Source organism: Nymphaea colorata, chromosome 1 (assembly GCF_008831285.2).
Source record: "Nymphaea colorata isolate Beijing-Zhang1983 chromosome 1, ASM883128v2, whole genome shotgun sequence".
Taxonomy (NCBI): Eukaryota; Viridiplantae; Streptophyta; class Magnoliopsida; order Nymphaeales; family Nymphaeaceae; genus Nymphaea; species Nymphaea colorata.
The window spans coordinates 37,259,364-37,279,075 of record NC_045138.2 but is presented as its reverse complement, the minus strand read 5'-3'; the positions used below and the strand labels follow the sequence as shown (position 1 = coordinate 37,279,075).

Here is a 19,712-nt window from a genome sequence, read left to right as displayed (position 1 = left end):
AGTAATTTCCAATGTGAGTCTGCATGCTTTAAAATTTACGAATCGTCGAATAAAATTAAAAATGTGTCGACAGTTTGAACGCAAATAAATAAGTCCGTACCATATCTAGATTTAAAATTTGATCTGCCCCTAATCCTGCTTTTAAATTGACCTCGGAAGCCGAACTTTTAAATATGCCACCAAATCGGATCCACATTTTTACATTACTTAAAAAAACCAACTTTCAAATTGGATATAAGAAACTTATTCAAAATCAAATACAAACTCAACGTTTAAATTTTAATTTGAATCTGATGTCATTTTTTAAAAATCCAAATCACATTCCATGTCTTAATCCAAATCTCGATCTGACGGCCAATTACGTCCAACCATGCGTATTCAAGTTCTTGCCTAATATTATTCATACTAAATTAAGGGCGGAGGTGGGTGCGGGTTACATGTGGTCAACGACTTCTTATTTTATATTGGTATTTCTACATATATATATATATATATAATGGGTTTGTTTTTTTTATGTGACGTTGTGTAACATGACATAAATTGTGAATCCATTTCTTGGCCGATCTAGTGCCAACATTTGAATCCGAATACAAACCACTCTCGAATTTGGCGTGCAGAATATGGAAGGTCCGATCTTTTTTATTCTTTATTTTTGTTTCTTGAATCAGTAAATCAAGATTTCTGTTTCCTCTGTTTTTTCCTTGCAAGATTTTTCTTCTGAGAGTCTCGTCTTGTTTTTTTTTTTTTTTTTGGGCGGGGTCATCTCTCCCTCTGTCTTTTTCACTGTCCGTGTGGGGTTTTCCTGGATTGAAACTTCGAAGAGGAAGAAGAAGCATTAGTGTTTCAGTCACCCAAAATCACCCTCCAGCAGCAGGATGTCCGGCTCCAATCCGTTGGAATCGCCGGTCTCTAACCGATTGGGCCTGGGGTTCATCAACCGCCGCCGGATCAAGGGTAACTACAAGACAAAAACGACACACAAAGAGAAACTACAAGCCCAAAAATTCTCAAAATTATATTGGCCAAAAGAGAAGAGCCCCAGCTGAAATCCAATTAGATAGATGTATGCAAGATGCCAGACGTTACAGAAATCTAACAACCATGACTTGTTAAAAAGACAGTTTGAAAAACCATGGAAAATTTTACAAATTTGCTTCAGGTGCATTAAATGATGGCTGAAAACTCACAGTAGAGATGGCTGAAAACTCACAATCGGATGAAGGAAAACCAAACGACTGGACAAAGTGAAAATAACAATCTAAGAATGGAGCAACCTAATAAAAAACCCCACTATTTTCACACAGGCATATTAGGACAGAGAAAGAACCATAATCACCTTAACAAGCTATCAAGATTGAGCTGTAATTTCTTAAAGACTTGAACTCCCAACAGTCTCCAAATTTTGCATGTAAGCCGTCTTCTTGAGCCTCTACGAGAACTTAGTTACCAAAACAATCCAGACCTCGACAGCTTCTTCTGAGGAACAACAATGCCAACAGAATCACATAATCAATGGAAAGAATATAAATGATTTCTTTACTGATAAAGTGTTAGCTAGCCACTGATTTCTTTCATTCTGAACGAAAAGAATGAGGTGTAAGCTGGTTACTAACAACAAACTTAAAAGACAAATTATAGGAGAAAGAATAGAATCCGACAATACAAATCACAGCTGACATGAAGTCCTTGCAACTTACTTATTCAGTGACCCTTTGATGGTCATGTTCACTGCATAGGTCAGCTACAGCATGCTTGACACCTGCATACACATATAGGTGTAAGCCAGTGGTGTAGCCACATGTGGGCTAGGGTGGGCAGTTGCCCACTCCAGTTTGTTAAAATTTGTTTATTTTTACATTAAAAAATTTAATATTTATTTTTATACATATATAAGTGCCCCTTCAAATGTAATGTTTCTAAACATGTGCTCATATCATTAAAGCAACTAAAAGGTTGATCATAAAACCAAAGTTCTTGTTCTGCTTGTTGAGAAAGAGAGACCTGATCAAGTTGAAATTTCCATCATAGCTTTTGTTGAAGCGATTTTTTGGGCGTCTGCCAATCACAATTCAACTAAAAAAAAATTCTGAAATTATTCAAGCTGAAAAGCAAATCCTCAATCTTGTGTTAAAGAACACCAGTTGGTCCAGTTCAGATCTTCTTGAACTCTACGGAGAGAGAAATCTAAAGGAAAAACCAGAGCCAAATTGGTATTGTGCCATTTTAGTAATAAGTTGTAGAATATAATGAGATTATTCTGCACCGCTGCCCTGGAGTTCAATAGAGCAAACTTTCACTGTGGTCTAGATATCTCACCATTGCATTAAGAGAATAATAGCGGGCAGTGGCAACCACATCAATACAGTGCTCTCTCTCTCTCTCTCTCCCCCCCTCCTGACACACACACACACACACATGCATGCATGCTATGCAAGGAAAATGAGGAATGCATGCATGCTATGCAAGGAAAATGTAAAAAGGAAAATGTAAAAAGGTTCTGTTATGTGCGCAGGCTGGCTGGATATATGGATCAGTAACAGAGGATATATTGATTGGATTCAAGATGCATTATAGGGGATGGAAGTCAATTTATTGCATGCCTCCAAGGGCTGCATTTAAGGGTTCTGCACCCATGAACCTGTCAGATAGGCTGCACCAAGTCTTTAGGCGGGCGCTGGTCTCGGTGGAGATCTTCCTCAGCAGGCATTGCCCACTGTGGTATGGTTATGGTGGCAACCTCAAATGGCTGGAGCGCTTGGCCTACATCAACACCATCGTCTACCCCTTCACATCCATTCCCCTGCTCGCCTACTGCACCATTCCAGCAGTATGCCTTCTCACAGGAAAATTCATCATCCCAACGCTAATTTTTCCTCTAACTACAGAGATTTGTCGCACCAACATGAAAAGATCAAGACTGACTACTTTTTTGCTTCCTTGAGAACGAAGATTGATAAAAAGATTGCAGTAATGATAAGTTATTATGTATAATTTGTGTTTGTATGTTATGCTCGATCATGTTTATTGGATATATCCATGAGGGTGCTCATGATGCTCATCTTTTCTAGAGCTCGTATCTCAAAAACCATATAATCCTATTACTGTGACTAACATGTTCCAAATCATTTCATACAACAGCTTACTAGCTTTGCTAGCTTGTGGTTCATTAAGCTTTTCCTCTCCATCATAGCCACGGAATGCTGGAACTTCGGTGGAGCAAAGTAAGCATCCAAGACACAATAGGCCCTGTACCCCAGATGACACAGAGTGGCCTAACCAGTTGCTAACGTCTTACATTCAAAGAATAAAGCAACTTAAACTGAAGAACAATTTTTCCTACTACTGCCAGGCGGCTTTCCTCAAGAACAACTCAAAGAGTAAAACAACAGGTGTAAACTAATGCCAGAGGTGAGACATACAAACACATTGCAGACAGTAATACAACACGATTTTCATTCAAAAGCCCCTAAAAAAGATGTTTGAATGTAGAGGTCAAGGCCAAATCCTACAATGGAGAAGCAGTCGTTAGACGGGGACTAACCTATGGAACGGGCAGGACTAACCTATGGAACGGGCAGATTGCTTAGGTCAAGGGGCATCTTCAATCAACTGCACGCTTGAAGGAGGCGAGAAATTGAGGGAGGGTGAAGAAGCGTGAGGGGCAAGGAAGACGGGGGGCTACGGGGCGAGGATAAAAACCCTAGTTACTGCAAATCAGAGACAAGAAGGAGGGAGCAAGAGAGAAAACGAAAAAAGAGAACCAGACCTCACCTGGAAAAGGCTATTCACCCAGCGATGAACTTGCAGCAACGAGGTAATTGCACGACCGTCGGTTGATGGAATGGAGGAAGAAGTAATAGAGAGCAAGGGAGAAAGGTGTAGAACAGTGGAAAGGGAGAGTCTATGAGGGCGGAGGTGGAGGAGAAGGAGATGGCGTCGAGGGCTCGGGGTCGGGGCTCTTGGTCGTTGGGGGCGGGGAGGAATAGTGTTCTGTCCTGTCTGTTCCGAGGGTTAGCCCTGTGGACAGCGTTTGATGAAAAAATGGATTAGATAGACAGGACACACTTGTCCTGTTTCGCTTGTCATGTGGCCATCAAACAAACGACCTCTAAAAGTATTTTTGTGAAATATTTTTTTTTATGCCACACCTTCCCCGTGCAGGTGATGTGGAATAGCAAGAGCGAATGCAAGAGAACTGTCGGTACATCGGCTGGAAAACTTACAAAAATTGAGGAAAAGGTGTAGATGAATTGGGCGTAAAACAAGAAGCTCAACGATTACTTGAGGGAATGCTCAGGACGGATAAGACAGCAAACCTGGTTCAAGAAAGTGTTCTTGTTCTGTTCTTGAAACTTGCATGGTATAAATGGTTAACTTGAGTAGCATGTTGTCAACACATTCTCCGTTTGATAGTAGTCGATGCTATTTTTTGGATTGCTAACTGTGGTATACGCGATCATTGAGTTGAAGGCTTGTACCATAAAAACATTCAGATCTCAAAGTAACTCTAAACCCTCAACACATTCTTTGTTTGATTGTCGTGGATGGTTATTTTTTGGGATTGATAACGGTGGTATACATGACGATTGAGTTGATGGCTTGTACCATAGGATCACTCAGATCTCGAAGTAACTCTAAATAGGTTTTTTGCATTCTTGTTAGTAAGAAGACGGGTGGAACATGAGGAGATTGGCTGTGATAGATGACTGTGGTATGTTGTTGTTTTGGTAGCACTGGAAGTTATGGGACTGGTGCGCCGTGCACTGATTTCTAGTGTTTAATTTATCATGCCCACAGGTCCCTTTTCTCCTCCGTGGCCTTTATCTCCGTCCCATATTCGGTGGAAAAGGTCGTTGGTTTGATGAGCTTAGGTCTCTACTGGTAGTTCTCTGAGCAGCATGGTGTAGCTAGTTTGTGTTGTCTCTTACTTGGGGATTTGCTAAAGACTTCGCTGCTGCATTTCCTTTGAGCAGGTTTGCACGATTCAGGTTTATTTATTGATTTGTTTCAGCTTAAGCTTTTTACTCGCTCCCAATAGAGCACAATGGCAGCAGAGAAGTCAGCGTTATTGCAGCCCCTTTTTTTTGCATGTTATGGCAGATCCAATAGAGCCCTATGGTTGGCAAACTTGTGATTTGGACTTGGATCAACTGAAAACTGGTTCACTGCTTAAAAGAGTTTACTTGGCAACAAAAATTCTATTTCTTGGAAGATTCTGAGGTTTTCTCGGTTAATGAATCTTGGAACTGACTCATCACTAACTATGTAATTGGCCAACAGAAAACAAAACCCCATGTTTCTGAGGGTAATGATTTCTACTTCGATTGCAGAACAAATTTTTTATTTTTGTTAAATGCAAATAGAGAAGTCTGTCCCATATCTAAATTTAAAATTTGATTTTCAAAATTGAATCTGGCCCAAATCCTGCTTTGAAATTGACATCGGAAGCAGAACCTTTTAAATGTGCCACTAAATCGGATAATTTTTTTTTTATATTGCCACTTTCAAAATGGATGTTGGACTGGGACATAAGAAACTTATTCAAAATCAAATCCAAACCCAATGTTTAAATTTTAATTTAAATCTGACATCGTTTTCTCTTTAATGACCATGGTCTCAACCTACATTATCTCAACCATTCACATCCTAACCATCATCTACCGACAAAGCAGACAAAGCGACCTTAAGTAGTAAAGAAAGAAAAAAGCGCTGCGGGCAGATGAATATCTGCAAAAAGAAAAAGGACCTAAATCTTGGGATGGAAATTATTCAGGGCATGTCAATCTCATAAAAAAAAAAAAAAAAACAATAGATATTTACGATTTGAACCTCAAATCAAAAGAGGACCTCTTAAGAGTTTAAAAGGAGGAAAGGACAAGAAGACTGCATCTACAAAGGAAAGTGACAGCGTTTTCGGGATGCCGACAAAAACTAGATCTTCCAAAACTCTATGCCAAACAAAGCCGACCCTCATGCGTTGGAGTTGACGATCTGACGCCCAACCATGCATACTAGAACTGCCTAATATTATTAATACTAAATTAATGGGGGAGGTTGGTGCGGGTCAATAACTTACTCATACTTTAAAAAACTTTTTATTTTATATTGATATTCTTGAACAATTTTTCTTCCATTTACATTCGGGCGGTGGCCGGGCTGATAAAATATTTGGCCTTGGGCATGAGTTTATGTCCAAGACTACCTGGCCCGATTATTAACGGGTACTTGGCGGCGGTTCGGCCGGGTGCACAAGTTTAATAAACATGTTAGTGCATCTTAAAATTTAAAATTTTATACATGTGCCCCTTAATTAGAATGATCTTGCTCCCCCTTTACGCCTCCAACATGTGTTAGAAAGTTGAGTATCTTTTCAATTATTGTTTCGTTCAATTATTGTTTCGTTAGGTCTTGCCCACCATATCAATGAGACACTCATAAACTTAAGTAAGGTGTAAACATTGCACCCGCACAGAAATCAAACTAACAATTGTATTTATACGAACCTGCCAAATTGTGCAACTATGCAATACTCTTTAGTAGTAATATTACTGCCCTAACACAACCTCAAGCCCAGTTACACAATGGTCTCTCTGTCTCTCTTTATTTTTCTCTTATTCTCACTTTTATCATGACTTATTTTCTTGTCTTTTCGACATCTTACCCACGATTAGGACATGACGAACGATGCAATTTGTCCACTATTTTGACATCTAAGACATCACGTGACCAATAGAGACATTTTTATATGTGGAGTGGACCATAACGATCGAAGCTGGTTTCGTACACGTTCCCTATGCAAGCGGGTGTGATGATGAAAGCACTCTACTAAAAGTGAAAAAAAAAAAAGAAGACTTTTTGAAATATTAAAATGAAAAATATTAAAAGACTAAAATGTACATAGCTTTATAAAATTTCTAAATACCTTCCTTGGTGTATATTTGTTTCAAGGTGTGCATGCAACTCAATCTCCAAGATTTGGATGACCTTAAGTGCCACCTACTCTACCTTCTCAAGTTGTTGCATGGATATCATCTGCCATGATCTTACATTCACAATTTTCTTGCAAAAAAGACTCGTCTACTTTTGTTATATATACATGCCCAAACTATTGAAGGAGTTGAGGCAGAGTTGAAGGGAATGGTATTTGAAGATCATAAAAGAAAATCACAATTAAGAGTGCATTCTTTTCTTCTCTAAGAAGGTTCAGCACATGCATTCTTGTTCTTTTCTAAAATAATAAGCGAGCTTAGCTAGTTAAAAAAATATAACTGAGTACATGAATACTCCTAATGGGATGAGAAGTGACATGACCAAAACACTCCTCTCCTATCAAATAGAAAAAGGCCGCCCAAAAAAACAAATTAAAATGGAAGTTTAAAGAAAAATTAAATTCTGAAAACATTCATTTCTTTTTCAAAAATGCCTAGAATACCCCAAAATCCCATGGAAACGTGGTGGTAGCTACCGGGACGTAAAGGGGAGGAACGTTTTATTGAAATACCGTGCGATCAAGAACAAGATTCTGAATTGATGAGTTCCCATCCTACCTTGACGGAATTCCCGATGAACATACTTCCGAAATAGTGACCAAGCTGCATTAATAAGAATGTATTCTATTCATTTACACACCTGCCGGTGGGCCGCGCCCTGACGGAAGTCACGAGGATCGTCTATTGCCCTTCGAGCCGCACCATTAATGGAGGTAATGATTGTACTCGTATTAGGTCAGGTAAAGATGGAGTACCGCTAACGAACCTTGTCGGTGTCGAAGATATATATTTCGTCGGCATCGAAATACATATATCTTCGGAAGCGACAAGGTACTCCTACAGCGGCCATCTTTACATGCATGATACCTCCATTAATGGTGCGAATATATATATATATATATGTCAGATCTTATGCATTGCATAAGAAGTGGCTTCTCAGCAGCTCGTGTCTACAAATCGCCCCACTGTGACTGTTTTCAAATTCTTCCCTTCCTTGTAGCGGGGTGATGGAACAAAAGTTGGATGCCCAAGGGAGGAATATGGATGTCATGGCACAAGGCAACGCGGGGCGCGTTACCGGCTCCTACATGAAGAGCTTCTCGCTCAAGGCGGCCATTGAGCTTGGGATAGCAGACATCATCCACAGGCATGGCCGGCCACTCACTGCTTCTCAATTGGCGGCCAAGATCCCAATCAGCTCCACGGTTGACGTTTCGTGCCTCGATCGCCTGATGCGCTTTCTAGTGTACACCGGTGTGTTCGCCCAAGTGCGAAAACCGGCCGGTGAAGGAGCTGAAGAGGTTTCGTATGGATTGACACCAGTGTCGAGCCTGCTGGTAAGGGATAACCCACATTGTTTTATACCACTTGCCATGCTGAGTCTCCATCCGCTGGCGGTCGCTGCATGGGACAACTTGGGCGCTTGGTTCCGATCGGAGGAGGGTTGCCCTACAGCCTTTGAGGCCAAGCATGGGGAGCCATTCTGGATCAAGGCGAGCACTGATGCTGCGATAAACAAGGTATTCAATGACGCCATGTCCTCTACTTCTAATCTGTCTGCAGGTAGGATGATTGCAGGGTGCAGTGAAGTTTTTGAGGGTGTGAGATCACTCGTGGATGTTGGGGGTGGAATTGGGACCCTGACTTCGGTCATAGCCAATGCCTTCCCACACATCAAATGCATGGTTTTGGACTTACCTCATGTTGTCGCTTCATCACCACTGCAACTACCTAACGTTGTCGCCATTGGAGGTGATATGTTCGAGTCTGTTCCACCAGCAGATGCAGTCCTTCTCAAGGTAATATATTCTTGCACACCAGTTCATGCTGACATCCTTCACCTTCAGCTAAACCTGCTGGTCAAGCGGACAGAGACTTTGTGTTCTGTCTTTTTTTTTTTTTCATTTTGAAGTGCAAAGATAAAAGAAATACCCATCTTACAGAAGAAAAGGATGTATTATTCTCTGACCATGATCTTAATTCAATGATTCTCTGTTTGAAGGAAATTTTGCATGATTGGGATGATAAAATGTGCATCAAGATACTGGCACGGTGCAAGGAAGCCATTCCGAAACGAGGAGGGAAGGTGATCGTTGTGGACGTAGTGAGGAAGAAATGTGCTGATCAAGTATTTGATGAAGTGCAACTGATGCTTGATCTCCATATGATGGTAATGCACAATGGCAAGGAACGCAGTGAAGAGGAATGGAACAAGTTGTTTACGGATGCTGGCTTCTCCGGCTATAAAATAGTTACCAGCTTGGGGGCGCACGCTGTCATAGAGGTCTTCCCTTAGTTGGGAGCATAGATCAGCTCACTAAGTGTGGTTGCTTGTTAATGTGAAGCACTTCCCGGACCACATCTCCAGGTGCATGTTGCGAAGAACACTAGGAGACTGATCTCAATTTCATCGTTGCTGGAGCGCCAACTTGAATTAGCTATTCGAGTGTGTTATCGTACTACAATAAAATAAGTATTGAGTGTTTGCCATATGATCTCCAGGGGCATATCGTAACTCTTTGAGCGTTATTGCCAAAGAATTGTCTGAAAAAATCTGCATAAAAATTAATAATAATAAGAAGTGTTTTGAAAAAAAAAAACACAAAGATGGAAAAAAAATATTTCACATGGCACCCCTGTATTTGCCACCCGTTATACTGGAGGAGAGGAGATATATATATCGGGGAGAGAAAGAGAAAGAGAGAGAGAGATATTGCCTACCGTATTATGTTTATGAACAGGAGCTTGGTAGTATGCATATACAAAAGCTTACTCTGTATAATCTTTTGTTTATTATAAAGGATAGGAATATATGTAAGAGACGGGAATAAATCTTCCGAGAAACATTCCCATCAGATTTACTTACCCTGCAGGCAATTAATTATTAGAAAATAGTGAAGCAAAAGAGTACATATGTACACATACATGTAAGAGCTCGAGAGAGAGATCGTTTTCTCTTCATATGTTGTTCCAGTTTAGGAAATTGTCCTCCCTTAGCATTTTCAGCCATATCTTAGATTTTCTTAAACCTAATATATTTTTGCATCTCTTATAGTTTTCGACCAGAAAGATCCATTGATGTATCTTTTCATTTCCTACGATATCACATTGGTCCCACCTTGTCATAATGATGTGAGTGTCAAGTTCAGTTGGTCTTAATGTTTCTAAAGATACTTATCTAGAACAATACAAAAAAGTATATGTTTGTCAAATTCTAAGTAATGGTTATTTCGTAACTAACAAGAATAGACCACCTCAAATTTGAGAAAAGAATCTGTTTGTCAAACTTCACCATCTGACAAACAAAATCTGCTATAGCAAAAGCATAACAAAGTTGCAGCTAAGAAGACATCCTTGGATACAATCACAAATCAGACACCATTCTGACAGAACAAAAGTAAAATTTCATTTTCCTACATTGCCTCCTCAACAAAACTTGGGCAAAGCTCAGTTACATACTTGACAAGCTCATTAAGGCAATAAGCCCATAGGTTGTTATCAGAGCATTCAAGAATCGACAGTAGCAAGACATCAGGAGGAATAGCATCAGCTTCTTGACCGCCATAAGTCATATGGATGGCCTGATTCCCAATAGCAACACTGCACAATGCCATCCTACACAAAAGGAAAGTTAAATTCTCAACTTTGCAAGTAATCATTTAGCACAATAGTTGAAAAATGAGATCCATAAAAATAGAAGACATAATACAAGAGTTTCATACAAAACCATGCACACACCCCATTTTCTTCTACAACATCCGTCATAAAATATTGGCTCATAACATTTCTTAAGTTATTAAGAGGCTGATCATTCACTAGGGTTTCTTAAATCATTTTTCAAGGCCGCTACACAGCAGAACAGCTTCAAAGTTATTTACCTTGTCTGACATCTGCAGGACTAAGAAAAACATTGTCAATTGAATCTATTTTCGAATTTTAAAACTTAACAGCGGATTTTGGAGTATTTTGGTCCCAAATCGTTGTTATAAAGAAGTTAACATGTGCTTGTCTTTATAGTAGTTATCAACACTTCCACTTGGAAAAGATTGATTTCATAAAGAAGAAAAGCAAATAAAGGTGCTCATAACAAAAATAAAGAATGAAAATTTAAGCTACATGCACTAGATCAAAAATAAAAATAGGAGTTGGTATTATGTCATAATGTTAATTAAAGGAATCACTTAATGAATGATAAAAACGTATGGACAAATATTATCATCGCACTACGCCGCTGTAAGGGGTTGGCGGGGAACATAACAAGGACCTTCTATTCATGCGATGGGTTGATCATGTGTCTTTGTCAGCAACAATTAGATGAAGAAGAATGGAATAGCCTCCACAACCAACTTCTTGTTAGATGGTTCTGGAGAAATGAGAAGTCTCGTTAAACCTGGATCTTCTATCTTCTACAAAACTGCACATCAAGCGAAGCAGGGAATTCCTTCAATGAGCAAACATTCAGCAGTGAAAGGAAGTCCTTTGTATAAACATTCGTTCACAAGCATAGAGAATCTCCAAGAATCTTAAGAGATAAAGCGTCAAATAAAATCTGTGAACTTAAAACATTTATGGATGAGCAAATAGCTTTGACCTGACTGCTTCATGACTGTATATGACTTTTGCTTTTCGTTCTAGCTGCTTCTAAGGTATTCAACGATATGTTCGATAGGATCTGCTGTCCACATTCTCAGCAACAACAAACAAAAGATAATGCGATCTTCTATTTACATAAAACCATCAAGAGAAGGCAAAACTAGGACAGATCGAGCAGCTCCCTCGTCGGCCGCCTCTTTCTCCGTCGGAACCTGCCCCGATTCCTCAGGGTTATCCAAATCGGGCGGCGTCTCTGAGACGAAGCTCACCTGCGTCGACATCTCTTTTTGTGGAGGAATCTCATCAACTCCGCTGTCGCGGCGTTGCAGAAATTGGCCACCTAAAGTGATCTGCTGACGTCACCAATTAGATTAATTAGCTGATTGCTTTTTTAGTAGTTTCAGTTTGGGTACTTACATTTTTCTGTGTTCGAAAATGAATATAATGTTGCTTTTAGGGCTCATCAAAATAGTAGGCTGACTATCTAGGACAAGTTCCTTAATTTATTATTTTTATTATTTTTGGTACTGGAACGGACCACCTATCAATGCAGTCCGATTGAATAGAAGATGGGTCCAAATCTCAATATTTATTTAAAACTAAATATGAATCCGATTGGATGTCATATCTTAAATTCAATTCCATCTTATTTCCTACTTAGATGTTGAAATTCTCCATATCTGATATTTTTGAAGAGGTTTGGTCACATATCCAATTCGAATGACATGCATAACCACCATTCACATCCCTTATGAGGGAGAATTTTTCCTTATATCCATCATGTATCGATTGAATAGATTACGCAAGCTCAGTCGAAAGAAGACTTCCAAAGGAAGAAAAAAAAGGACCAAAATTTCCTAGGATAAAAAGCATTCGGAATGCCATAAAAAATAAACATTCGTGGTTAAATTGGGTTTCTGCCTAAAGAGCTTATGTCCTTCAAACATTGGCCTGGAAATCTTCATCTTCACCCCAAAAAAAAAAAAATCACAGGAAAACACGAAGCAATCTTGAATAAGAAATTGGATCTATGAAACTTACACACAAGCGTTGTCATTCAATATAATGAACTGAAAATTGACACACTTTGAACGGGAAGAAGCGATCTGCATCATCGAAACGACACTGAAACCATGATCTATTAGTTTTAACGTGTTGTCATTATTGACTCAATCAAACCAAGGACCATACCTACAGCCTACATGGCTAAACTAATTATATACAATTCCAAGAAAGAAGAAGAAAAAAAGCAACATTATCAAAATCGGGTTTTCAATCGAATCGGGAAATTGAATCATGCCGTGAATTGGTGAATCAAATCAGCATCACAATCAAAATCGTTTGGAGACCATACTGCTTCATATTCTACCCTCTCACAGCAATCGCTCATTTTGTTTTTTCACTTTCAAATGCTTCCCTAAGGGCTTTTTTGCCTTCAGATGCTGTCATTTCATTCTCATTTTTGTATGGAGGTTGTCCTTTTTAAGGAGCTTTTTGGTCTGTTGGATCCCCGAATACTAGATCTGTCATCAGGGCCCAGCAATTAATCTTAAAAAGATTTTGTGGGTAGTGCTTCAATGTGATTCCTAAGTATAGATCTTGAAAGGAATATTTCCAGATTGTTGTGATGGACTTTCCTAAGAAATTCCCAGGACCCAAGTTCTTATGGAGTGGAAAACTCAGTCTTAAAGCCCTATTGGATACACCTGATCTCTAACTCAATATATAGATACATCAAGCTTCAACTTACAAGGAAAGCTGACCTGAGATTCTTATTTTTAATACAGTGGATTATGAGACCACCCGTAATTGATACAGACGTACGCCTGATGCCTGCTTAATTTGAAACGGATTTTGGCAGTTCAAGTACTGATCTATTTTCTGTAACTAATCACGGAATCTGCAGATGACAATAATCAAGATATCAGAGAGTTTTAGTTCATCTAATGCCTCAGTTGGAAACTGCTCAATGCATCCGATGCAACCCTGCTGGAAAAAAAAAAAAAGGATTCCGGCGTACTTTTCATTAGAAATGAAGCAAACTTCTACAATACTTATTTTCTTGCAGAACAACAACGCGCAACTGAAAGAGATTATTCCAGTTAGCGCACCAGCAACTACGAAAAACTGAGATCGCTCCCATACTGTTCCCACATAAATACCCACCTATGCGGTCTCGTGCATGGATTTCAGTACATTACCAAGCGCTAAGGAGGTGATCTGAGGTTTCCCCCCTAAGGGAAAACCTCTATAAGCGAGAGTCCGCGCTCAGTTTTAACTATTTTATAGCTGGAGAAGCCTGCACCAACAAATAGCCTCTTCCATTCATCTTCATTGCGTTCCTTGCCGTTGAACATTACCATTATATGGAGATCGAGCATCAGCTGCATTTCATCGATTGTCGGATGGAGCCACTTGGTCCTCACCATGTCCACAATGATCACCTTCCCTCCTGGTTTCGGGATAGACTCCCTGCAACGTTTCAGTATCTTCACGCACTTTTCGTCATCCCAGTGATGCAGAACTTCCTTCAAACAGCCAATAATCGAAACAAGGTCATAGTCAGATAATCACAAAGTATAAGACCAGTGAATTGGCCTTCATTTTCTTCTCTGAAAAGTTATTTTCCTGTTATACCTAGCCAAACTGCCAGCTACTAAAAAGACATTCCGGTCACTGACAAGCTTGGATGCACATAGATTTGAACAAGAAAACAAGCATACAAGTTCAATGGAATAATGGACTTCAGAAAGAATGAAGTGTAACTAGTATTTTTCAGCATGAACTCATACATTACCTTGAGAAGGATTACATCAGCTGGTGGTATCGACTCAAACATATCACCTGCAATGGCGACAACATTAGGTTGAGGTGACGAAGAAGCCACGACATGGGGCAGGTCCAACACCATGCACTTGATGTTAGGGAAGGCGTAGGCTAGGAAAGCAGCCACGGTTCCATTCCCACCGCCAACATCCACAAGTGAGTTCACACCCTCAAAAACTTGTCCGCACCCATCAAACATCCTGACCAGAAGCTGTTTGGAGGAGCAAGACATGGCCTCGTTGAACAGCTTGTTGAACGCAGGATCAAGGCTCGCCTTGGTCCATAATGGCGCCCCATGCTTACCCTCAAAGGCTGTAGGGTAGCCCTCCCCAGATCGGAAGCAATTTGGCAAGTTTTCCCAAGAAGAAACGACCAAGGGATGGAGCATCAGCCGGAGACTCGATAGCAGACTTTGGGGGCCATCCCTTAGCAACAGCCTAGACACCGGCGTCATTCCATATGAAATTTCTGACGATCCTTCACTGGTCAGCCTTCGCACCTCGGCAAAGACGCCGGCGTGCACCAAGAAGCCCATCAGACGGTCCAGGCGTGGGACGTCGCCGGAGGAGCTGGTGGGGATCTTGGCGACCAACTGAGAGGCGGTGAGAGGCTGACCATGGCTGTGGATGATGTCTGCTATGCCGAGCTCAATGACGGCGTTGAGCGAGTAGCTCTTCATGTAGGAGCAGGCAAGACTCCCCACGTTAGCCTGTGCAATGATCTCCATCATCTTCTCTTGGACGCTCTTTTTCTGGTCCATTGCTCCACTGTAAGGGAAGAAAGTGGGAGGCCAAACAAATGAAACTGCAGTTTCTGCGTAAGCTCTTTGGAGACCAGTTCTCATGTCTATATATATATATAATGAGCTGCTGGTCACTGGTTCAGTGGTACGTTCTTCGTGACTTCCGCCATCGGCTAATTCGTTGAAGGATGAATTCTCATTATAGTTTGTTCTCTAATTCAGTAGTCCTTTTGGCTGTGCGTTTCTCGTGAGTCCCGTCAACACCGGCCCACCACCGCCCTGACAAGGATGTGATTCTGCACATCGAGCAATAGAAATTTGTAGTATGAAAAACAAGTATATATATACTTTTGAAGATTTTTTGAATAACTTTTGTATAAGACTGTTATAAGGCCCTCATTTATAAGGTGTGACATTTTGCTTTTTCTTAAAGAACTAAGACACATATTTGTGTTATATTTGTCGAGATTCAAATTTGGATTTCTAAAGAGACTGTACAAGATATGACCAATTCGTAGGCTGAAATATGGGTTAAAAAAATTTCATGAAATATTCTCTAAGTTCCTTAATTGCACTTCTCCACATAAAGGAAATAAGATAGTTCGATGGTATAATACTATTTGTATCTCCTTATTTGAACTCCCTCTAACGACCTACGTACGTATTCTCTTATCATTTTCAATTGAAAGAAGATTTTAATTAGATCAATCGTCACTGGAGACTTGGAACCGACAGACTTTCTATTGGACCCATGTTATTGATAGGATTTATCACTATTTTAGCTAACCGGAAATTCACGATTGTTCCACTTCCCAATGTTAGCAATAAAATTTTCTCAAGCGTTTGAATGTAAATGACTGTGAGGTTGTGCAATTTGCTTTTCTTAATAAATTCATGTTCTTATATTTTGAACTTAAAAATCTAATTAAGTGGTGTTGGATTTGACCATGGGATCCAACCATAATGATGTATATCAGAATTAATTTGATTGGCCAGTATGTTGAATCCATATTGCCCCATTTTTTGTCTCTGTTTATCCTAAGAAAACTGCAAAATAACACAACATGATACTGTGGAACACAAGTACATAAATTTTGGAATTTTTTTTCAAATTTTAAACATATAAATATTTTTAACGCCTGAGGTGGGTGGGTGAGGGTCATGTTTTCAGTTAGGCTTTATTTGGCATAGAGTTTTGGAAGATTGTGTTTGTGTTCACATTCCCAAACGCGGCTGGAAATGGTGTAGCTTTCGATCTGGAAGCACTCTTTTCTTTCCTCCTTTTAACCATAAAAGGTCTTCTTTTGAAACTTAATTAACCATAAACCATTAGCTTTTTTATGAGATTATCGTGCTTGAATGCTTTTCATCCGAAGTTTTTTGCTCATTTGATGCTTTCGGAGTTCGTAGCGAATTCACTTGCTGACTTTTTTACTGAGCTTGATTAGTCTATTCAATACATACTTAATTTTAACTATATCCAGACTTGAATATGAATGAAGAAAAGTTTATACCGTATCCATATCTGAATCCAATCCTAATTTGGTTTTCAGTTTCAGATTTAATCAATCTGCATGCAACTTTTAAACACATTCTGAACCACATTACGATATGATGAGAACGACTTTCAAAAGGTATGGACGTTGTACTAAACAGTGGTATCACAAACTAATCGAGTAGTTTAATGTACGAATTGGGTGCTTAGGTTCCGATCCCAAAAGCTCGACAGCGCCAGTTGCTTTGGAACATAAGCAGTACTTTAGTTCTCTTTTATTTGAACGCTAAGTTTAGTTTAGCCATGGATAGTTACAAGTATTCCTGGAACCATGTTCAATTTTCAGACTTTTATATAGCTTAACTTACTAGAGCACATGCTTTTAAAAGAAAATAAACAAATAGCTTGAGAAGACTCCAATATCTACCGGTAATACTAGTTAAAGATGTCCATCAATATGAGAGTTTAATTACCTAAGTTACATGGTTATAAGTATGATTCGAGCACCGGCATAGAGATACGAGTAAGGACACAGTAATTTTAAAGAAATGAGGGTATGGGTATATATATATGTGTGTGTGTGTGTGTGTGTGTGTGTGTAAAATAGCACAAAAAAAATCAAAATGAAAGCAGCATTAAATAAACAAATAAATAAGAACATTGTATGTTAATGAACAATAACTTTAAAACTAGAATGAAAACTGAATTAGAACAAATTAAATCAAGTAAGTAGTTTGGATCATCTTCGAGTTAAAAGGTACCCAAGTGTGTCCAAGTACTCACTTTAAGGGTATGGTAATACGGGTATGTGGACCTTACCAAAGTACCCATGTGACTAAACTAATTACTAGTCTGTGTCTCAACTCAAAGTATAGAAGCTTGAGTGATCAGTTTCAAAATGAGCCATTAGGTTCACTTGATGCTTAGATGTAGATGAGTCAATTAAGTCGCTGACTCATGACCTAGCTATAACAAAGCCGATCTGTGTCTTAGTTCGAGAAGCATGGGCTCTTGGTCAGCCAGGTGGGTATGTCACAAGAAGTTAGGAAATTTTAAAATTCAAGAAGTATTTAACGGTACAATTTACGTTCATTTTCGTTCCACCAACCGGCTATATAGTCAGTATGTGTTGATACCAGTTGGCAGCCAACGAGCTTTCTGTAAACTGTCTTCTTTACTAAGTGAATGGGAAATTTATTGAAATTCATAGACGATGACAAGGATCATAGGCGTGATACATAAAGGAAGGCGTTGGTCAGTGCGTACGCATAAGGGCGGAAGCGACTCTTGATCAATCTGGTGAATCTGAATCTAGTGAAGTATGAGATGGACTAAGATGCTTGTAGTTTTACCAGGAAGCCTGCGATGCCAAAGTCAGGGGCGGAGGCATGTGTGAGCAATTGCCCATGCAGACGAACAAATTAAAAATGCTGCTTATTTTAATATTGATACTTTATAGTAAATTTTTCTCATTTATATATTGGTCCCTCCTAAAAATTCACAATCTTATAACTAGTGCCTCTTAGCTAGAAGTATCTGGTTTCGCCAGTGTGCCAAGTCTGAACTCAAGTTAAGAAGAAACAAAAACTACCACAGACTACAATATTAAAACACAAGGATGTACTCCTCGTGACTTAACAATGGTAGTGAAGTTCGAACTCAGAACATCAATACGTAACAATGGTAGTGAAGTTCGAACTCAGAACATCAATACGCATGGTAAGAGTAAGACCAATAAAATAAAGAATGAAATGAAGCCACGGCTTTGCCCATGCAGATGAAGATTAAAGTCACCAATTAAAAATGGACGAGCCAACAATTAATTAGGTCAAATTAGATGATCAGTCACGAAAACCGTAGTCTGCTGTAAGATGGCAGAAATAATTATTGGCAGCAGAGCATCTTTGACATCAGCGTCGTCGTTGAAATAGTGTTATGGAAGGTTACTAATTGGTGCCACTTACAGGCGCAGATAAATAAATATGAATCTTTGTTCTGGCTAATTACTCTAAGAGCTGCACTCCGCAAGAGCTTGTGAACAAACAGAACTTTCATTCGTCTGCTACTCTTTCTTTCAGTTTAGTGGATTGATGGAGCAAAAGATGAACTTTCAAGGGAGGGTTGTGGGTGCTTGCAGCACAAGCCCACCTTGGGTGCCTTTCATGAGATCCTACGCACTCAAGGCTGCCATTTGTTAGGGTGAAACCCAAAGGTCCAAATGACCGACTTCCCTCTACGTGGTTTTCTTTGCAAATTCAACAAACACTTGGCATGTATACATAATAAACCCCTCAAAATATCAAATCCTAAGTACCCATTACCTCAATCAATAAACATATAATAACAAAACAATAAAAGAGATCAAACAAAGGCAAAAAATACAGCGATTGGCTTCAATGGGTTTGCCACCAATTGGACACTCTGTGGCCCGAGTCAGGCCAATCGCCGGGACAATATGTTGTCATCCAACTATTTCTGGTGAACGAAGGTGCGAGCAAACCAAGATACGTGATTCCTGAGCGCATAAGATGTCAAGAGGAACAACATTTTGAATCTACAGTAACGCACCATCAAAAGAAATTCCCAAGTTATTATACAAGTTGGGTAGGAACAGATTAATATATAGTTGTGAAAAAAGAAATACGTAGAAATTTAATGCAAATCTCTAGGTTCAGTTTTCAAGGACGAGCTCGACCCAGTGGCCCAAATATGTAGGGTATGTCTCAAGCTAAGTAATTTTAAATTACTTTGGAAATTGGGAGGTTGAGTAATTTTAAGCACTTTCTCTGCAAGAAAAGCTACTGGAAAAGTGAATACAACCACAAGCTCTTGCACAGAATCCACACGACTTTGGTCCAAATAAAGCTTAAGCTCAAAACGTCGTATCTCTTTCTTGGTCGTTCTAACTAACTGCATGCAACCAGATTCAAGTAAAGAGAGCAGCGAACGGTGTTAAAAGGAGGTTTGAGGGTCAGCTCGGCCCGATTCTAATAAAAAAAATATTTTAAATATAATTTAATAGATAAACATAATGTATATATCATTATATATTTAAATAGAGAAAAAA

General features: G+C 39.4%; 2 protein-coding genes and 1 long non-coding RNA gene across 4 annotated transcripts; 1 reads left to right on the top strand and 2 right to left on the bottom strand.

The window, feature by feature from the left end:
• Positions 1-621: 621 nt before the first annotated feature.
• On the bottom strand, positions 622-3,987 carry LOC116244788 (uncharacterized). Of its 2 annotated transcripts, XR_004170295.2 has the most exons (4): positions 3,772-3,987; positions 1,698-1,759; positions 1,337-1,476; positions 622-958 (listed from the first exon to the last, which is right to left on the bottom strand). It is a non-coding gene; the product is annotated as an uncharacterized LOC116244788 (long non-coding RNA). The 2 variants fall into 2 exon arrangements; XR_004170294.2 differs by having other exon boundaries at positions 622-1,476.
• Positions 3,988-7,856: 3,869 nt separating this feature from the next.
• On the top strand, positions 7,857-9,585 carry LOC116266217 (probable O-methyltransferase 3). Its single transcript, XM_031647342.2, has 2 exons — positions 7,857-8,788; positions 8,992-9,585. Exons 1-2 carry the CDS (start codon positions 7,997-7,999, stop codon positions 9,283-9,285), a joined length of 1,086 nt encoding a protein of 361 aa, XP_031503202.1. The 5' UTR covers positions 7,857-7,996; the 3' UTR covers positions 9,286-9,585.
• A 3,994-nt stretch (positions 9,586-13,579) lies between these two features.
• Positions 13,580-15,219, bottom strand: LOC116263118 (probable O-methyltransferase 3). The gene is made up of 2 exons (XM_031642724.2): positions 14,380-15,219; positions 13,580-14,110 (listed from the first exon to the last, which is right to left on the bottom strand). Exons 1-2 carry the CDS (start codon positions 15,166-15,168, stop codon positions 13,817-13,819), a joined length of 1,083 nt encoding a protein of 360 aa, XP_031498584.1. The 5' UTR covers positions 15,169-15,219; the 3' UTR covers positions 13,580-13,816.
• Positions 15,220-19,712: the final 4,493 nt, after the last annotated feature.